General features: G+C 36.9%; 13 protein-coding genes across 13 annotated transcripts, besides 26 other annotated features; 12 read left to right on the forward strand and 1 right to left on the reverse strand. All coding sequences in view use genetic code 2, as the record gives it.

Annotated features, from left to right (window-relative positions):
* Positions 1-74, forward strand: a tRNA (tRNA-Phe).
* Positions 75-1,045, forward strand: an rRNA (12S ribosomal RNA).
* Position 1,046: 1 nt separating this feature from the next.
* Positions 1,047-1,113, forward strand: a tRNA (tRNA-Val).
* Positions 1,114-2,695, forward strand: an rRNA (16S ribosomal RNA).
* Positions 2,694-2,768, forward strand: a tRNA (tRNA-Leu).
* A 4-nt stretch (positions 2,769-2,772) lies between these two features.
* Positions 2,773-3,729, forward strand: ND1 (NADH dehydrogenase subunit 1). The gene has a single exon. It carries the CDS (start codon positions 2,773-2,775, stop codon positions 3,727-3,729), a length of 957 nt encoding a protein of 318 aa, YP_008379320.1.
* A 4-nt stretch (positions 3,730-3,733) lies between these two features.
* Positions 3,734-3,802, forward strand: a tRNA (tRNA-Ile).
* Positions 3,800-3,872, reverse strand: a tRNA (tRNA-Gln).
* A 1-nt stretch (position 3,873) lies between these two features.
* Positions 3,874-3,942, forward strand: a tRNA (tRNA-Met).
* ND2 (NADH dehydrogenase subunit 2) lies at positions 3,943-4,984 on the forward strand. Its single transcript has one exon. A coding segment is annotated over exon 1 (1,042 nt).
* Positions 4,985-5,052, forward strand: a tRNA (tRNA-Trp).
* Positions 5,053-5,056: 4 nt separating this feature from the next.
* Positions 5,057-5,125, reverse strand: a tRNA (tRNA-Ala).
* Position 5,126: 1 nt separating this feature from the next.
* Positions 5,127-5,200, reverse strand: a tRNA (tRNA-Asn).
* Positions 5,201-5,235: an origin of replication.
* Positions 5,233-5,299, reverse strand: a tRNA (tRNA-Cys).
* Positions 5,300-5,365, reverse strand: a tRNA (tRNA-Tyr).
* A 1-nt stretch (position 5,366) lies between these two features.
* COI (cytochrome c oxidase subunit I) lies at positions 5,367-6,917 on the forward strand. The gene has a single exon. The coding sequence runs from the start codon at positions 5,367-5,369 to the stop codon at positions 6,915-6,917; it is 1,551 nt and encodes a 516-aa protein (YP_008379322.1).
* Positions 6,913-6,981, reverse strand: a tRNA (tRNA-Ser).
* Positions 6,982-6,988: 7 nt separating this feature from the next.
* Positions 6,989-7,056, forward strand: a tRNA (tRNA-Asp).
* COII (cytochrome c oxidase subunit II) lies at positions 7,057-7,740 on the forward strand. The gene has a single exon. It carries the CDS (start codon positions 7,057-7,059, stop codon positions 7,738-7,740), a length of 684 nt encoding a protein of 227 aa, YP_008379323.1.
* Positions 7,741-7,743: 3 nt separating this feature from the next.
* Positions 7,744-7,807, forward strand: a tRNA (tRNA-Lys).
* A 4-nt stretch (positions 7,808-7,811) lies between these two features.
* Positions 7,812-8,009, forward strand: ATP8 (ATP synthase F0 subunit 8). Its single transcript has one exon. It carries the CDS (start codon positions 7,812-7,814, stop codon positions 8,007-8,009), a length of 198 nt encoding a protein of 65 aa, YP_008379324.1.
* On the forward strand, positions 7,970-8,650 carry ATP6 (ATP synthase F0 subunit 6). Its single transcript has one exon. The coding sequence runs from the start codon at positions 7,970-7,972 to the stop codon at positions 8,648-8,650; it is 681 nt and encodes a 226-aa protein (YP_008379325.1).
* COIII (cytochrome c oxidase subunit III) lies at positions 8,650-9,434 on the forward strand. The gene has a single exon. A coding segment is annotated over exon 1 (785 nt).
* Positions 9,435-9,503, forward strand: a tRNA (tRNA-Gly).
* On the forward strand, positions 9,504-9,850 carry ND3 (NADH dehydrogenase subunit 3). The gene has a single exon. A coding segment is annotated over exon 1 (347 nt).
* Positions 9,851-9,921, forward strand: a tRNA (tRNA-Arg).
* On the forward strand, positions 9,922-10,218 carry ND4L (NADH dehydrogenase subunit 4L). The gene has a single exon. It carries the CDS (start codon positions 9,922-9,924, stop codon positions 10,216-10,218), a length of 297 nt encoding a protein of 98 aa, YP_008379328.1.
* ND4 (NADH dehydrogenase subunit 4) lies at positions 10,212-11,589 on the forward strand. Its single transcript has one exon. A coding segment is annotated over exon 1 (1,378 nt).
* Positions 11,590-11,658, forward strand: a tRNA (tRNA-His).
* Positions 11,659-11,718, forward strand: a tRNA (tRNA-Ser).
* Position 11,719: 1 nt separating this feature from the next.
* Positions 11,720-11,789, forward strand: a tRNA (tRNA-Leu).
* On the forward strand, positions 11,790-13,610 carry ND5 (NADH dehydrogenase subunit 5). Its single transcript has one exon. The coding sequence runs from the start codon at positions 11,790-11,792 to the stop codon at positions 13,608-13,610; it is 1,821 nt and encodes a 606-aa protein (YP_008379330.1).
* Positions 13,594-14,121, reverse strand: ND6 (NADH dehydrogenase subunit 6). Its single transcript has one exon. The coding sequence runs from the start codon at positions 14,119-14,121 to the stop codon at positions 13,594-13,596; it is 528 nt and encodes a 175-aa protein (YP_008379331.1).
* Positions 14,122-14,189, reverse strand: a tRNA (tRNA-Glu).
* A 4-nt stretch (positions 14,190-14,193) lies between these two features.
* On the forward strand, positions 14,194-15,333 carry CYTB (cytochrome b). Its single transcript has one exon. The coding sequence runs from the start codon at positions 14,194-14,196 to the stop codon at positions 15,331-15,333; it is 1,140 nt and encodes a 379-aa protein (YP_008379332.1).
* Positions 15,334-15,404, forward strand: a tRNA (tRNA-Thr).
* Positions 15,404-15,471, reverse strand: a tRNA (tRNA-Pro).
* Positions 15,471-16,347: a D loop.

Genomic DNA, 16,347 nt, shown 5'->3' on the forward strand with positions numbered 1-16,347 from the left:
GTTAATGTAGCTTAAATTTTTACTAAAGCAAGACACTGAAAATGTCTAGATGGGCATATACCGCCCCATCAACATAAAGGTTTGGTCCCAGCCTTTCTATTAGTCCTTAACAGACTTACACATGCAAGCATCTACATCCCAGTGAAAATGCCCTCTAAATCACAAAGATTAAAAGGAGCAGGTATCAAGCACGCTATATCAGCAGCTCATAACACCTTGCTTAGCCACACCCCCACGGGATACAGCAGTGATAAAAATTAAGCAATGAACGAAAGTTTGACTAAGTCATGTTAACTAGGGTTGGTAAACTTCGTGCCAGCCACCGCGGTCATACGATTGACCCAAATTAATAGAAATACGGCGTAAAGAGTGTTAAAGAATAATACAAAATAAAGTTAAATCTTAATTAAGCTGTAAAAAGCCATAATTAAAACTAAACTAAACCACGAAAGTGACTTTAATATGATCTGACTACACGATAACTAAGATCCAAACTGGGATTAGATACCCCACTATGCTTAGTCGTAAACCTAAATAGTCTCAAAACAAGACTATTCGCCAGAGTACTACTAGCAATAGCCTAAAACTCAAGGGACTTGGCGGTGCTTCATATCCCTCTAGAGGAGCCTGTTCTGTAATCGATAAACCCCGATCAACCTCACCAACCCTTGCTACTCCAGTCTATATACCGCCATCTTCAGCAAACCCTAAAAAGGAATGAGAGTAAGCATAACTATCTTACATAAAAACGTTAGGTCAAGGTGTAACCTATGGGGTGGGAAGAAATGGGCTACATTTTCTATATTAAGAACATTCTTTATACCTTACACGAAGGTTTTTATGAAACTTAAAAACTAAAGGAGGATTTAGCAGTAAACTAAGAACAGAGTGCTTAGTTGAATAAGGCCATGAAGCACGCACACACCGCCCGTCACCCTCCTCAAGCATTATCACTGAGCTCAGCTAGCTAATACATGCCAAGTAACTTTGCGAGAGGAGACAAGTCGTAACAAGGTAAGCATACTGGAAGGTGTGCTTGGACAAAACAAGATATAGCTTAAATAAAGCATCTAGTTTACACCTAGAAGATTCCACAGTCCGTGTATACCTTGAACCAATTCTAGCCCAACCTAATTCACTTCAATATTATCAAACCTTAACTAAATAAAACATTTACCATGTATTTAAAGTATAGGAGATAGAAATTTAATCTACTGTTGGCGCTATAGAGAAAGTACCGTAAGGGAAAGATGAAAGAATACATTAAAAGTAAAAAAAAGCAAAGCTTACCCCTTGTACCTTTTGCATAATGATTTAACTAGTAGTAATTTAGCAAAGAGACCTTAAGTTAAACTACCCGAAACCAGACGAGCTACTTATGGACAGTAAATAGAACAAACTCATCTATGTAGCAAAATAGTGAGAAGATCTGTAAGTAGAGGTGAAAAGCCTAACGAGCCTGGTAATAGCTGGTTGTCCAAGAAAGGAATTTCAGTTCAACATTAAATAATACTAACGAACACTTTAAGTCTTAATGTATATTTAATTGTTAGTCTAAAAAGGTACAGCTTTTTAGAAATGGATACAACCTTAACTAGAGAGTAAAATAAACATTATAACCATAGTTGGCCTAAAAGCAGCCACCAATTAAGAAAGCGTTCAAGCTCAACACTAAAATAATGTTTAATCCCAATAATAGATAAATAAACTCCTAGCTTGACTATTGGACTAATCTATATAAACATAGAAGCAATACTGTTAATATGAGTAACAAGAAAATTTTCTCCTCGCACAAGCTTATATCAGTAACTAATACTATACTGATAGTTAACAACTAATAAATAAAACCAAACACTAAATTATTTATTAAATATACTGTTAACCCAACACAGGTGTGCATTAAGGAAAGATTAAAAAAAGTAAAAGGAACTCGGCAAACATAAACCCCGCCTGTTTACCAAAAACATCACCTCTAGCATAACTAGTATTAGAGGCACTGCCTGCCCAGTGACAATCGTTAAACGGCCGCGGTATCCTGACCGTGCAAAGGTAGCATAATCATTTGTTCTTTAAATAAGGACTTGTATGAATGGCCACACGAGGGTTTTACTGTCTCTTACTTTTAATCAGTGAAATTGACCTTCCCGTGAAAAGGCGGGAATAATAAAATAAGACGAGAAGACCCTATGGAGCTTTAATTAACCAACCCAAAAAATCATAAATACTAACCACCAAGGAATAACAAAATTTTATATGGGTTGACAATTTCGGTTGGGGTGACCTCGGAGTACAAAAAAACCTCCGAATGATTAAAACCTAGGCCTACTAGCCAAAGTATCATATCATTTATTGATCCAAAATTTTTTGATCAACGGAACAAGTTACCCTAGGGATAACAGCGCAATCCTATTCTAGAGTCCATATCGACAATAGGGTTTACGACCTCGATGTTGGATCAGGACATCCTAATGGTGTAGCCGCTATTAAGGGTTCGTTTGTTCAACGATTAAAGTCCTACGTGATCTGAGTTCAGACCGGAGTAATCCAGGTCGGTTTCTATCTATTACGCATTTCTCCCAGTACGAAAGGACAAGAGAAATAAGGCCAACTTTAAAAAAGCGCCTTCAAATAATTAATGATTTAATCTCAATTTAATAAATAAGCGTAAACTATATCTGCCCAAGACCAGGGCTTTGTTGAGGTGGCAGAGTCCGGCAATTGCATAAAACTTAAACTTTTACATCCAGAGGTTCAAATCCTCTCCCCAACAAAATGTTTATAATTAACATCCTAATACTCATACTCCCTATTCTTCTAGCCGTAGCATTCTTAACATTAGTAGAACGTAAAATCCTAGGTTACATGCAACTCCGAAAAGGACCAAACATCGTAGGCCCACATGGCTTACTCCAACCATTTGCTGATGCAATTAAACTATTTACCAAAGAACCTTTACGACCAGCTACATCCTCTACAACTATATTCATCATTGCACCAATTCTTGCTCTTACCCTAGCCCTCACAATATGATGTCCACTACCCATACCACACCCTCTTCTCAACATAAACTTAGGAGTACTATTTATACTAGCAATATCTAGTCTAGCTGTCTACTCCATCCTATGATCAGGCTGAGCCTCTAATTCAAAATACGCATTAATCGGTGCCCTCCGAGCAGTAGCACAAACAATTTCATATGAAGTAACACTAGCTATTATTCTCCTATCAGTACTTCTAATAAATGGCTCCTTCACCCTATCCACACTAATCACAACACAAGAACAATTATGATTACTGTTCCCCTCTTGACCATTAGCTATAATATGATTTATCTCTACACTAGCAGAAACTAATCGAGCTCCTTTTGACCTAACAGAAGGAGAATCAGAACTCGTATCCGGCTTTAATGTAGAATATGCAGCAGGACCTTTTGCTTTATTCTTCTTAGCAGAATATGCTAATATTATCATAATAAATATATTTACAACCATCCTCTTCTTAGGAACATTTCACGACCCCTACATACCAGAACTATACACAACAAATCTTATTCTCAAAACACTACTACTCACAATATCATTCTTATGAATTCGAGCATCCTACCCACGCTTCCGATATGATCAACTAATACACCTACTCTGAAAAAATTTTCTTCCCCTAACACTAGCCCTCTGTATATGACACGTGTCATTACCCATTATAACAGCAAGCATTCCTCCCCAAACATAATCAAAGAAATATGTCTGACAAAAGAATTACTTTGATAGAGTAAACAATAGAGGTTTAAGCCCTCTTATTTCTAGAATAATAGGAATCGAACCTACCCTTAAGAATTCAAAGTTCTCCGTGCTACCATATTACACTATAATCTATAGTAAGGTCAGCTAAATAAGCTATCGGGCCCATACCCCGAAAATGTTGGTTTATATCCTTCCCATACTAATAAATCCACTCATCTCCATCATTATTCTAACAACCCTCATTCTAAGTACGACAATCGTAATAACTAGCTCCCACTGATTATTTGCCTGAATCGGATTTGAAATAAACACAATAGCTATTATCCCCATTATAATAAAAATTCCCAACCCCCGAGCTACAGAAGCTTCAACTAAATATTTTTTAACACAAGCCACTGCATCTATACTTCTTATAATAGCCATCATTATTAACTCAATATACTCCGGTCAATGAACTATCATAAACCTTTTTAATCCAACAGCATCAACACTAATAACAATAGCCCTAGCCATCAAACTAGGATTATCCCCATTCCACTTCTGAGTACCCGAAGTAACACAAGGTGTTCCCCTAATTACAGGCCTAATCCTACTCACATGACAAAAACTCGCACCATTGTCAATCCTTTACCAAATCTCATCATCTATTAACTTAAACTTAATATTAACTATATCCATACTCTCAATCCTAATTGGAGGCTGAGGTGGACTAAACCAAACACAACTCCGAAAGATCATAGCTTATTCATCAATTGCCCATATAGGATGAATAACAACTATTTTACTATACAATCCAACTTTAACTCTACTAAACCTATTAATATACATTATAATAACCTTCACAATATTTATATTACTAATCCAAAACTCTACTACCACCACACTATCATTATCCCAAATATGAAATAAAATACCTATCACCACAACCCTCACCATACTTACCCTACTCTCAATAGGAGGACTCCCTCCACTCTCAGGATTTATACCTAAATGAATAATCATTCAAGAACTGACAAAAAACGATACCCTTATCCTACCAACACTTATAGCTATAACAGCACTACTCAACTTATATTTCTACATACGCCTCACTTATTCCACAGCACTAACCTTATTTCCCTCCATAAACAATATAAAAATAAAATGACAATTTCACTCCACAAAACGAATAATCCTTCTACCAACAGCAATTGTAATATCTACAATACTCCTACCCCTCACACCAATAATCTCCATTCTACTATAGAAGCTTAGGTTAAACTAGACCAAAAGCCTTCAAAGCTTTAAGCAAGTATAGTCTACTTAGCTTCTGCCTATAAGGACTGCAAGATCATATCTTACATCAATTGAATGCAAATCAAACACTTTTATTAAGCTAAGTCCTCACTAGATTGGAGGGATACATTTCCCACGAATTTTTAGTTAACAGCTAAATACCCTAGTCAACTGGCTTCAATCTACTTCTCCCGCCGCGAGAAAAAAAAGGCGGGAGAAGTCCCGGCAGGGTTGAAGCTGCTTCTTTGAATTTGCAATTCAAAATGACTATTCACTACAGGACTTGGCAAAAAGAGGACTCTACCTCTGTCTTTAGATTTACAGTCTAATACCTACTCGGCCATTTTACCTATGTTCATAAATCGCTGACTATTCTCAACTAATCATAAAGATATTGGCACTTTATACCTACTATTTGGTGCCTGAGCAGGAATAGTGGGCACCGGCCTAAGCTTATTAATTCGTGCTGAACTAGGTCAACCTGGTACATTAATCGGAGATGACCAAGTCTATAATGTACTAGTAACAGCCCACGCCTTTGTAATAATCTTTTTCATAGTTATACCCATCATAATCGGCGGATTTGGGAATTGATTAGTCCCCTTAATAATTGGATCACCCGACATAGCCTTCCCTCGTATAAACAACATAAGCTTCTGGCTACTTCCTCCTTCCTTCCTACTACTTATAGCGTCCTCAATAATTGAAGCTGGTGCAGGTACAGGCTGAACTGTATATCCCCCTTTAGCCGGAAATCTAGCACATGCAGGAGCCTCTGTCGATCTTACCATTTTTTCCCTACACTTAGCAGGTGCATCCTCAATCCTAGGAGCTATCAACTTTATTACAACTATTATTAATATAAAACCTCCCGCTATAACTCAATATCAAACACCTTTATTCGTATGATCAGTTCTAGTCACAGCAGTACTACTTCTACTATCATTACCCGTTCTAGCAGCTGGAATTACTATACTACTAACAGACCGAAATCTAAATACAACCTTTTTTGATCCTGCAGGAGGAGGAGATCCAATCCTATATCAACATCTTTTCTGATTCTTTGGCCATCCCGAAGTATATATTCTAATTCTGCCTGGCTTTGGGATAATCTCACACATCGTAACCTATTATTCAGGAAAAAAAGAACCTTTTGGGTATATAGGGATAGTTTGAGCTATAGTTTCCATCGGATTTCTAGGCTTTATTGTATGAGCCCATCATATATTTACAGTCGGAATAGACGTCGATACGCGAGCATACTTTACATCAGCCACTATAATTATTGCTATTCCTACAGGAGTCAAAGTTTTTAGTTGACTAGCAACGCTTCATGGAGGAAACATTAAATGATCTCCCGCTTTAATATGAGCCCTAGGCTTTATTTTCCTCTTTACTGTAGGCGGCTTAACCGGCATTGTCCTGGCTAACTCATCTTTAGATATCGTACTTCATGATACCTATTACGTAGTTGCTCACTTCCATTATGTACTTTCAATAGGAGCTGTCTTTGCCATCATAGGAGGATTTGTCCACTGATTTCCCCTATTCTCAGGATATACACTCAACTCAACATGAGCAAAAATTCATTTCGTAATTATATTTGTAGGTGTAAACCTAACATTTTTTCCTCAACATTTCCTAGGCTTATCCGGCATACCTCGACGATACTCAGATTACCCAGATGCTTACACAACATGAAATACTATCTCATCAATAGGCTCATTCATCTCACTAACAGCAGTCATACTAATAATTTTTATTATCTGAGAAGCATTCGCATCTAAACGAGAAGTATTAACAGTAGATCTAACTTCTACCAATCTTGAATGACTAAATGGGTGCCCTCCACCATACCATACATTTGAAGAACCAGCATTCGTCAATCCAAAATGATCAAGAAAGGAAGGAATCGAACCTCCTATAATTGGTTTCAAGCCAACACCATAACCACTATGTCTTTCTTTATAAATGAGGTATTAGTAAAGTCTTACATAACTTTGTCAAAGTTAAATCACAAGTGAAAATCCTGTATATCTCTATGGCATATCCTCTCCAACTAGGTTTTCAAGACGCAACATCACCTATTATAGAAGAACTCTTACATTTCCATGATCATACACTAATAATTGTCTTCCTAATTAGCTCATTAGTTCTATATATTATTACTCTAATACTTACAACCAAATTAACACACACTAGTACAATAGATGCTCAAGAAGTAGAGACTATTTGAACTATTCTCCCAGCTATTATCCTAATCATAATCGCCCTCCCTTCATTACGAATCCTTTACATAATAGATGAGATCAATAACCCCTCTCTCACAGTTAAAACCATAGGCCACCAATGATACTGAAGCTATGAATATACAGACTATGAAGACCTAAACTTTGATTCATATATGATTCCAACATCAGATTTAAAACCTGGAGACCTGCGACTACTAGAAGTAGATAACCGAATGGTATTACCCATAGAAATAACAATCCGAGTACTAGTATCTTCCGAAGATGTACTACATTCATGAGCTGTACCCTCTCTGGGATTAAAAACAGATGCTATTCCTGGACGTCTAAATCAAACAACTTTAATATCAACACGACCAGGTTTGTTTTACGGACAATGTTCAGAAATCTGTGGTTCTAACCATAGTTTTATACCAATTGTCCTCGAAATAGTACCCTTAGAAAATTTTGAAAAATGGTCTACATCTATATTATAATTTCATTAAGAAGCTAAACCAGCGTTAACCTTTTAAGTTAAAGATTGAAAGCATAAACTTTCCTTAATGATATGCCACAACTAGATACATCAACATGACTTCTCGTTATTTTATCAATACTACTAACTCTCTTTATATTATTTCAACTAAAAATCTCAAAGCACTTTTACCATCTTAACCCCAAGACGACTATTAAATCACAAAACCAACAAACCCCTTGAAATAATAAATGAACGAAAATCTATTTGCCTCTTTCACAATCCCAATAATATTAGGTCTCCCTATTATTACTCTAATCATTATATTCCCTACCATTCTATTTCCTACATCAAACCGACTAATTAATAACCGTACAATCTCCCTCCAACAGTGACTAACTAAACTCACATCAAAACAATTAATAAATACACACAGCCCTAAAGGTCAAACTTGATCCCTAATACTAATTTCACTTCTCTTATTTATTGCTTCTACAAACCTTCTTGGAATATTACCCCACTCATTTACACCCACTACACAACTCTCTATAAACATTGGAATAGCTATCCCTCTATGAGCCGGTGCAGTAATTACAGGTTTTCGTAACAAAACAAAAATATCCTTAGCTCACCTCCTACCACAAGGCACACCTACTTTCCTTATTCCTATATTAGTAATTATCGAAACTATCAGCCTGTTCATCCAACCAGTAGCACTAGCTGTACGACTAACTGCCAACATTACAGCAGGACACCTATTAATACATCTAATTGGAAAAACAACCCTAGTACTAATAAGCATTAACCTGTCTGTAGCCCTCATTACATTCATAATCCTCATTCTATTAACTATTCTTGAATTCGCCGTTGCCTTAATCCAAGCTTACGTATTTACTCTCCTAGTAAGCCTATATTTGCATGATAATACATAATGACCCACCAAACTCACTCCTACCATATAGTAAATCCTAGCCCTTGGCCCCTTACAGGAGCTCTCTCAGCACTTCTAATAACATCAGGACTAATTATATGATTCCACTTTAACTCAATTCTCCTACTCGCTTTAGGCTTACTAACAATTATCTTAACAGTTTCCCAATGATGACGAGATGTAATCCGAGAAAGCACCTTTCAAGGTCACCATACACCAACAGTCCAAAAAGGACTTCGATATGGCATAATCCTATTCATCTTATCTGAAGTTTTATTCTTTACAGGCTTTTTCTGAGCCTTCTATCACTCAAGCCTTGCCCCTACTCCTGAACTAGGTGGATGTTGGCCTCCAACAGGAATTTATCCCCTAAATCCTCTAGAAGTCCCACTTCTCAATACATCTGTACTACTAGCCTCTGGCGTATCCATCACCTGAGCTCATCATAGCCTTATAGAAGGAAACCGTAAACATATACTCCAAGCCCTCTTCATCACAATTATGCTTGGTATTTATTTTACTCTACTACAAGCATCAGAATATTATGAAGCCCCCTTTACAATCTCAGATGGAATCTATGGATCAACATTCTTTGTAGCCACTGGCTTTCATGGACTACATGTTATTATTGGATCTACTTTCCTTATTGTCTGCTTTCTACGCCAAATAAAATTTCATTTTACATCAAGCCACCATTTCGGCTTTGAAGCCGCTGCTTGATACTGACATTTCGTAGATGTCGTATGACTATTTCTCTACGTATCTATCTATTGATGAGGTTCATAGTCCTTTTAGTATTAACAAGTACAACTGACTTCCAATCAGTTAGTTTCGGTATACCCCGAAAAAGAACAATAAATCTTCTATTAACACTATCAACAAATATAGCCCTAGCCCTATTACTCGTAATTATCGCTTTCTGACTACCCCAGTTAAACACATACGCAGAAAAAACAAGTCCCTATGAATGTGGGTTCGACCCCATAGGATCTGCCCGCCTACCATTCTCCATAAAATTTTTCTTAGTAGCAATCACCTTTCTCCTCTTTGACCTAGAAATTGCCCTTCTACTTCCTCTTCCCTGAGCAATCCAAACAAATAATCTAAATACAATACTTACTATAGCCCTATTCTTAATTTCCTTACTAGCAGCTAGCCTAGCTTATGAGTGAACCCAAAAAGGCCTAGAATGAGCTGAATATGGTATTTAGTTTAAACTAAAATAAGTGATTTCGACTCACTAGACTGTGACCCAAAAATCACAAATACCAAGTGTCTCTAGTCCATATAAATATTATTATAGCTTTCACCTTATCTTTTATAGGTCTATTAATATATCGATCTCACCTAATATCTGCACTACTTTGCATAGAAGGTATAATGCTATCACTCTTCATTTTAATAGCTCTTGTAGTCCTAAACTCACACTTCACCCTAGCTAGCATGATGCCAATCATTCTTCTAGTATTTGCAGCCTGTGAAGCAGCCATCGGACTAGCTCTACTAGTTATAATCTCCAATACATATGGCACTGACTATGTACAAAATCTTAACCTTCTTCAATGCTAAAATTTATTATTCCTACTATTATACTAATACCATTAACCTGATTATCAAAAAATAGTTACATCTGAATTAACTCCACAGCCCATAGCTTACTAATTAGCTTTACAAGCCTTCTACTCCTCAATCAATTCAATGATAATAGCCTTAATTATTCCCTAACATTCTTCTCTGACTCCCTTTCCACACCACTTCTAATATTAACAATATGACTTCTCCCTCTAATACTAATAGCAAGTCAATATCATCTTCTTAAAGAACCACTTATCCGAAAAAAACTCTATATCACAATACTAATTATACTACAAGCATTTTTAATTATAACATTCACTGCCACAGAACTAATCTTATTCTACATTATATTCGAAGCAACACTAGTTCCAACCCTGATTATTATTACTCGCTGAGGTAATCAAACAGAACGACTCAACGCAGGACTTTATTTCTTATTCTATACATTAATTGGGTCTCTCCCATTACTAGTAGCACTAACATATTTACAAAACACAATAGGAACCCTAAATTTTCTTTTACTACAACATTGAGTCCAACCATTACCCCCATCTTGATCCAATACTCTAATATGACTAGCCTGCATAATAGCTTTTCTAGTAAAAATACCCCTCTATGGATTACATCTCTGACTACCTAAAGCACATGTAGAGGCTCCTATTGCAGGTTCAATAGTTCTTGCAGCCGTGCTTCTAAAACTAGGAGGTTACGGCATACTACGAATTACACCACTACTTAACCCTTTAACAGAACATATAGCTTATCCATTTCTCGTGCTATCTCTTTGAGGAATAATTATAACCAGCTCTATCTGTCTACGCCAAACAGACTTAAAATCACTTATCGCATACTCTTCAGTAAGCCATATAGCACTCGTCATCGCAGCCATCCTAATTCAAACACCTTGAAGTTACATAGGAGCTACTGCCCTAATAATTGCCCACGGCCTAACTTCCTCTATATTATTCTGTTTAGCAAATTCAAACTATGAACGAACCCACAGTCGAACTATAATTTTAGCACGAGGCCTACAAATTTTCCTTCCACTAATAGCTACTTGATGATTACTGGCAAGCTTAACAAATCTTGCTTTACCCCCTACCATTAACTTAATTGGAGAGCTACTCGTAGTCATATCAACTTTCTCATGATCAAATCTTACCATCATTCTAATAGGAATAAATATTGTAATTACAGCTCTATACTCCCTATATATATTGATTATAACACAACGCGGCAAACATACACACCATATCAATAACCTCACCCCCTCTTTTACACGAGAGCATGCTCTAATAGCCCTACATATTATACCATTATTACTCCTATCTCTAAATCCCAAAATCATTATAGGTTTCCTCTACTGTAAATATAATTTAACAAAAATTCTAGTTTGTGAAACTAGCAATAGAAGTTATAGCCTTCTTATTTACCGAAAAAGTACTGCAAGAACTGCTAACTCATGCTTCCACACCTAATACTGTGGCTTTTTCAAACTTTTAAAGGATAGAAGTTATCCATTGGTCTTAGGAACCAAAAACTTGGTGCAACTCCAAATAAAAGTAATAAACATATTTACATCCTTTATCTTACTCACACTACTAATCCTAATAGCCCCTATTCTAATATCTACTACTAACCTCTACAAAAATAACAAATACCAATATTATGTAAAAAATATTACTCTTTGTGCTTTCACTACCAGCTTAATTCCAGCAATAATATATCTTCACACAAATCAAGAAATACTTATTTCAAACTGACACTGAGTTACTATTCAAACTCTCAAACTAACACTTAGCTTTAAAATAGATTACTTCTCACTCATATTTATTCCTGTAGCACTATTTATTACATGATCTATTATAGAATTCTCAATATGATATATACACTCTGATCCTTATATTAACCAATTCTTTAAATATCTCCTTCTCTTTCTCATTACCATACTTATCCTTGTAACAGCTAATAATCTTTTTCAACTTTTCATCGGATGAGAGGGAGTAGGTATTATATCCTTTCTACTTATTGGCTGATGATTTGGACGAGCAGATGCAAACACAGCTGCTCTTCAAGCAATCCTATACAACCGTATTGGAGACATCGGCTTTCTCCTATCAATAGCATGATTTCTATCTAACACAAACACATGAGACCTACAACAAATCTTTATACTTAACCAAAGCCCCCCAAATCTCCCTCTCATAGGACTCGTACTAGCTGCAGCTGGAAAATCAGCCCAATTTGGTCTCCACCCCTGACTCCCCTCAGCAATAGAGGGCCCTACTCCAGTTTCAGCCCTACTCCATTCAAGCACAATAGTCGTAGCAGGAATCTTTCTACTTATCCGCTTTCACCCTTTAATAGAGAATAACAAATTCGCCCAAACAATAGCTCTTTCTCTAGGTGCCCTTACAACCCTATTTACAGCTATCTGTGCTCTCACACAAAATGATATTAAAAAAATCATTGCTTTCTCTACTTCTAGCCAACTAGGCTTAATAATAGTAACCATTGGCCTCAACCAACCTCATCTAGCATTCCTCCACATCTGTACACACGCTTTCTTCAAGGCCATACTATTTCTATGTTCTGGCTCTATCATTCACAACTTAAACAACGAACAAGACATTCGAAAAATAGGAGGACTATACAAAATTCTTCCCTTCACCACAACAGCCCTTATCGTAGGATGTCTTGCATTAACGGGAATGCCATTTTTAGCCGGATTCTACTCTAAAGACCCTATCATTGAAGCCGCCACTTCGTCTTATACCAACGCCTGAGCCCTACTATTAACTCTAACCGCCACCTCCCTTACTGCCATTTACAGTACTCGTATCATCTTCTTCACACTACTAGGACAACCTCGATTCCCACCCCTTACCAACATTAATGAAAATAACCCTCTATTAATTAACCCTATTAAACGTCTATTAGTTGGAAGCATTTTCACTGGCTTCATCCTAACCAATAATATTCCCCCGATAACCACTCCTCTAATAACAATACCCCTACATCTAAAAATAACCGCTCTTACAGTAACAACTCTAGGTTTCATCCTCGCATTCGAAATTAACCTTAATACACAATACCTAAAACATACCCATACCTCTAATTTCTCTAAATTCTTAACTCTATTAGGATACTTTCCCACAACCATACACCGCTTACCTCCTTATCTAAACCTATCAATAAGTCAAAAATTATCAACATCCTTATTAGACTTAGCCTGACTAGAAATTATTCTACCAAAAACCGCAAGTTTTATCCAAATAAAAGCCTCTACATTAACCTCAAATCAACAAGGCCTTATTAAACTTTACTTCCTATCTTTTCTCATTACTATTATTCTCAGCCTAATCCTATTTAATTGCCCCGAGTAATCTCTATAATAACCACAACACCAATAAATAAAGACCAACCTGTCACAATCACTAATCAAGTTCCATAACTGTATAAAGCAGCAATACCCATAGCTTCCTCACTAAAAAACCCAGAATCTCCCGTATCATAAATAACCCAATCTCCCAACCCATTAAACTCAAACACAAGCTCCATCTTTTCATTCTCCAGAACATATAACACCACTAAAAATTCTACTACTAACCCTAAAAGAAATGCTCCTAATACAACTTTGTTAGAAACCCAAACTTCAGGATACTGCTCAGTAGCCATAGCAGTTGTATAACCAAATACAACTAACATTCCTCCCAAATAAATCAAAAACACCATTAAACCTAAAAAGGATCCCCCAAAATTTAAAACAATACCACATCCAACACCACCACCTACAATTAACCCTAAACCCCCATAAATAGGCGAAGGTTTTGAAGCTACTCCTACAAAGCTAATTACAAAAATAATACTCATAATAAAAACAATGTATGTTATCATCATTCTTACATGGACTCTAACCATGACTAATGACATGAAAAATCATCGTTGTATTCAACTATAAGAACACTAATGACCAACATTCGAAAAACACACCCACTAATAAAAATCATTAATAATGCATTCATTGACCTCCCTACTCCAGCAAATATTTCCTCATGATGAAATTTCGGCTCCTTACTCGGCCTCTGCCTAATTATACAAATTCTCACAGGACTATTCCTGGCAATACACTACACACCAGACACCACAACAGCCTTTTCATCTGTTACACATATCTGCCGAGACGTTAACTATGGCTGAATTATCCGATATCTACATGCAAATGGAGCTTCTATATTTTTTATCTGCCTTTATGCACATATTGGACGTGGTCTCTACTACGGCTCTTATATCTTCCAAGAAACATGAAATATCGGAGTAATCTTACTCTTTACAGTTATAGCCACTGCATTTGTAGGCTATGTCCTACCATGAGGACAAATATCCTTCTGAGGTGCAACTGTCATTACCAATCTCCTATCCGCCATTCCCTACATCGGCACTACCCTAGTCGAATGAATCTGAGGTGGTTTTTCCGTAGACAAAGCCACATTAACACGCTTCTTCGCTTTTCACTTCATCCTCCCCTTTATTATCCTAGCCCTAACAATGGTCCACCTACTATTCCTTCATGAAACAGGATCTAACAACCCTACAGGAATCCCATCTGACATAGACAAAATTCCATTTCACCCTTATTACACAATCAAAGATATTTTAGGGGCCCTACTATTAATTCTAGCCCTACTTATACTAACCTTATTTGCGCCTGACCTACTAGGAGACCCCGATAATTACACCCCAGCAAACCCACTCAACACTCCAGCACACATCAAACCAGAATGATATTTTCTATTTGCATACGCAATCCTACGATCAATCCCCAACAAACTAGGGGGCGTCCTAGCCTTACTACTCTCAATTCTCATTCTATTATTTGTCCCCCTACTTCATACATCTAAACAACGAAGCATAATATTCCGACCCTTCAGCCAATTCCTTTTCTGACTGCTAATCGCAGATTTTCTAACTTTAACATGAATTGGAGGACAACCTGTAGAACATCCTTATATAATCATAGGTCAACTAGCATCCATCCTATACTTTCTCTTAATTCTAGTACTAATACCAATAGCTAGCCTCATCGAGAACAAACTATTGAAATGAAGAGTCTTTGTAGTATAATAAAATACTTCGGTTTTGTAAACCGAAAACGGAGAAAACTACGCCTCCCTAAGACTTCAGGGAAGAAGCATTACGCTCCACCATCAACACCCAAAGCTGAAATTCTACATAAACTATTCCCTGAAAAGTCTTGTTATAGAATCACTATAACCCCACAGTACTACGTCAGTATTGAAAAAAAAAATCCTACAGTACATTTACTGTATTAATTATGGAGGCACACCTACCTACACGCTAATGTATAGCGCCTCTCTAGGACTGTATGTATATATATACTATGTATAACTGTGCATTCATTTATTTTCACTACGGAGAGTTAAAGCTCGTAATTAATTTTTTTAATTTTACATAAGTACATAATTTGCATTATTCGTACATGTGCCCGTTCCATTAGATCACGAGCTTAATCACCATGCCGCGTGAAACCAGCAACCCGCTTGGCAGGGATCCCTCTTCTCGCACCGGGCCCATCCATCGTGGGGGTAGCTAATATTGCCTTTTATAAGACATCTGGTTCTTACTTCAGGACCATTTTAACTTAAAATCGCCCACTCGTTCCCCTTAAATAAGACATCTCGATGGATTAATGACTAATCAGCCCATGCTCACACATAACTGAGATTTCATACATTTGGTATTCTTTTTTTTGGGGGGGGCCTGCACCGACTCAGCTATGGCCTTAAGAAGGCCCTGTCACAGTCAAGCAAATTGTAGCTGGACCTGTGTGTATTTTTGATTGGACTAGCACAACCAACATGTGCAGTTAAATTAATGGTCACAGGACATAGTACTCCACTATTCCCCCCGGAGTCAAAAAACTGTATCCCATAGGGGTCCAAACCCCCCTTACCCCTTACAAAACTAACCTTCTGCTTAGATATTCACCATACCCCTTGACATCTTGCTCCCTAGATTTAAAGGTTAAATTTTTAATAAATCAATACTAAATCTCACACAAGCCCCATAATATAATTATATGAATATTTTTGTACTCCACGT

Source organism: Mesoplodon densirostris, mitochondrion, assembly GCF_025265405.1.
Source record: "Mesoplodon densirostris isolate SWFSC ID z0004010 mitochondrion, complete genome".
Lineage (NCBI taxonomy): Eukaryota > Metazoa > Chordata > Mammalia > Artiodactyla > Ziphiidae > Mesoplodon > Mesoplodon densirostris.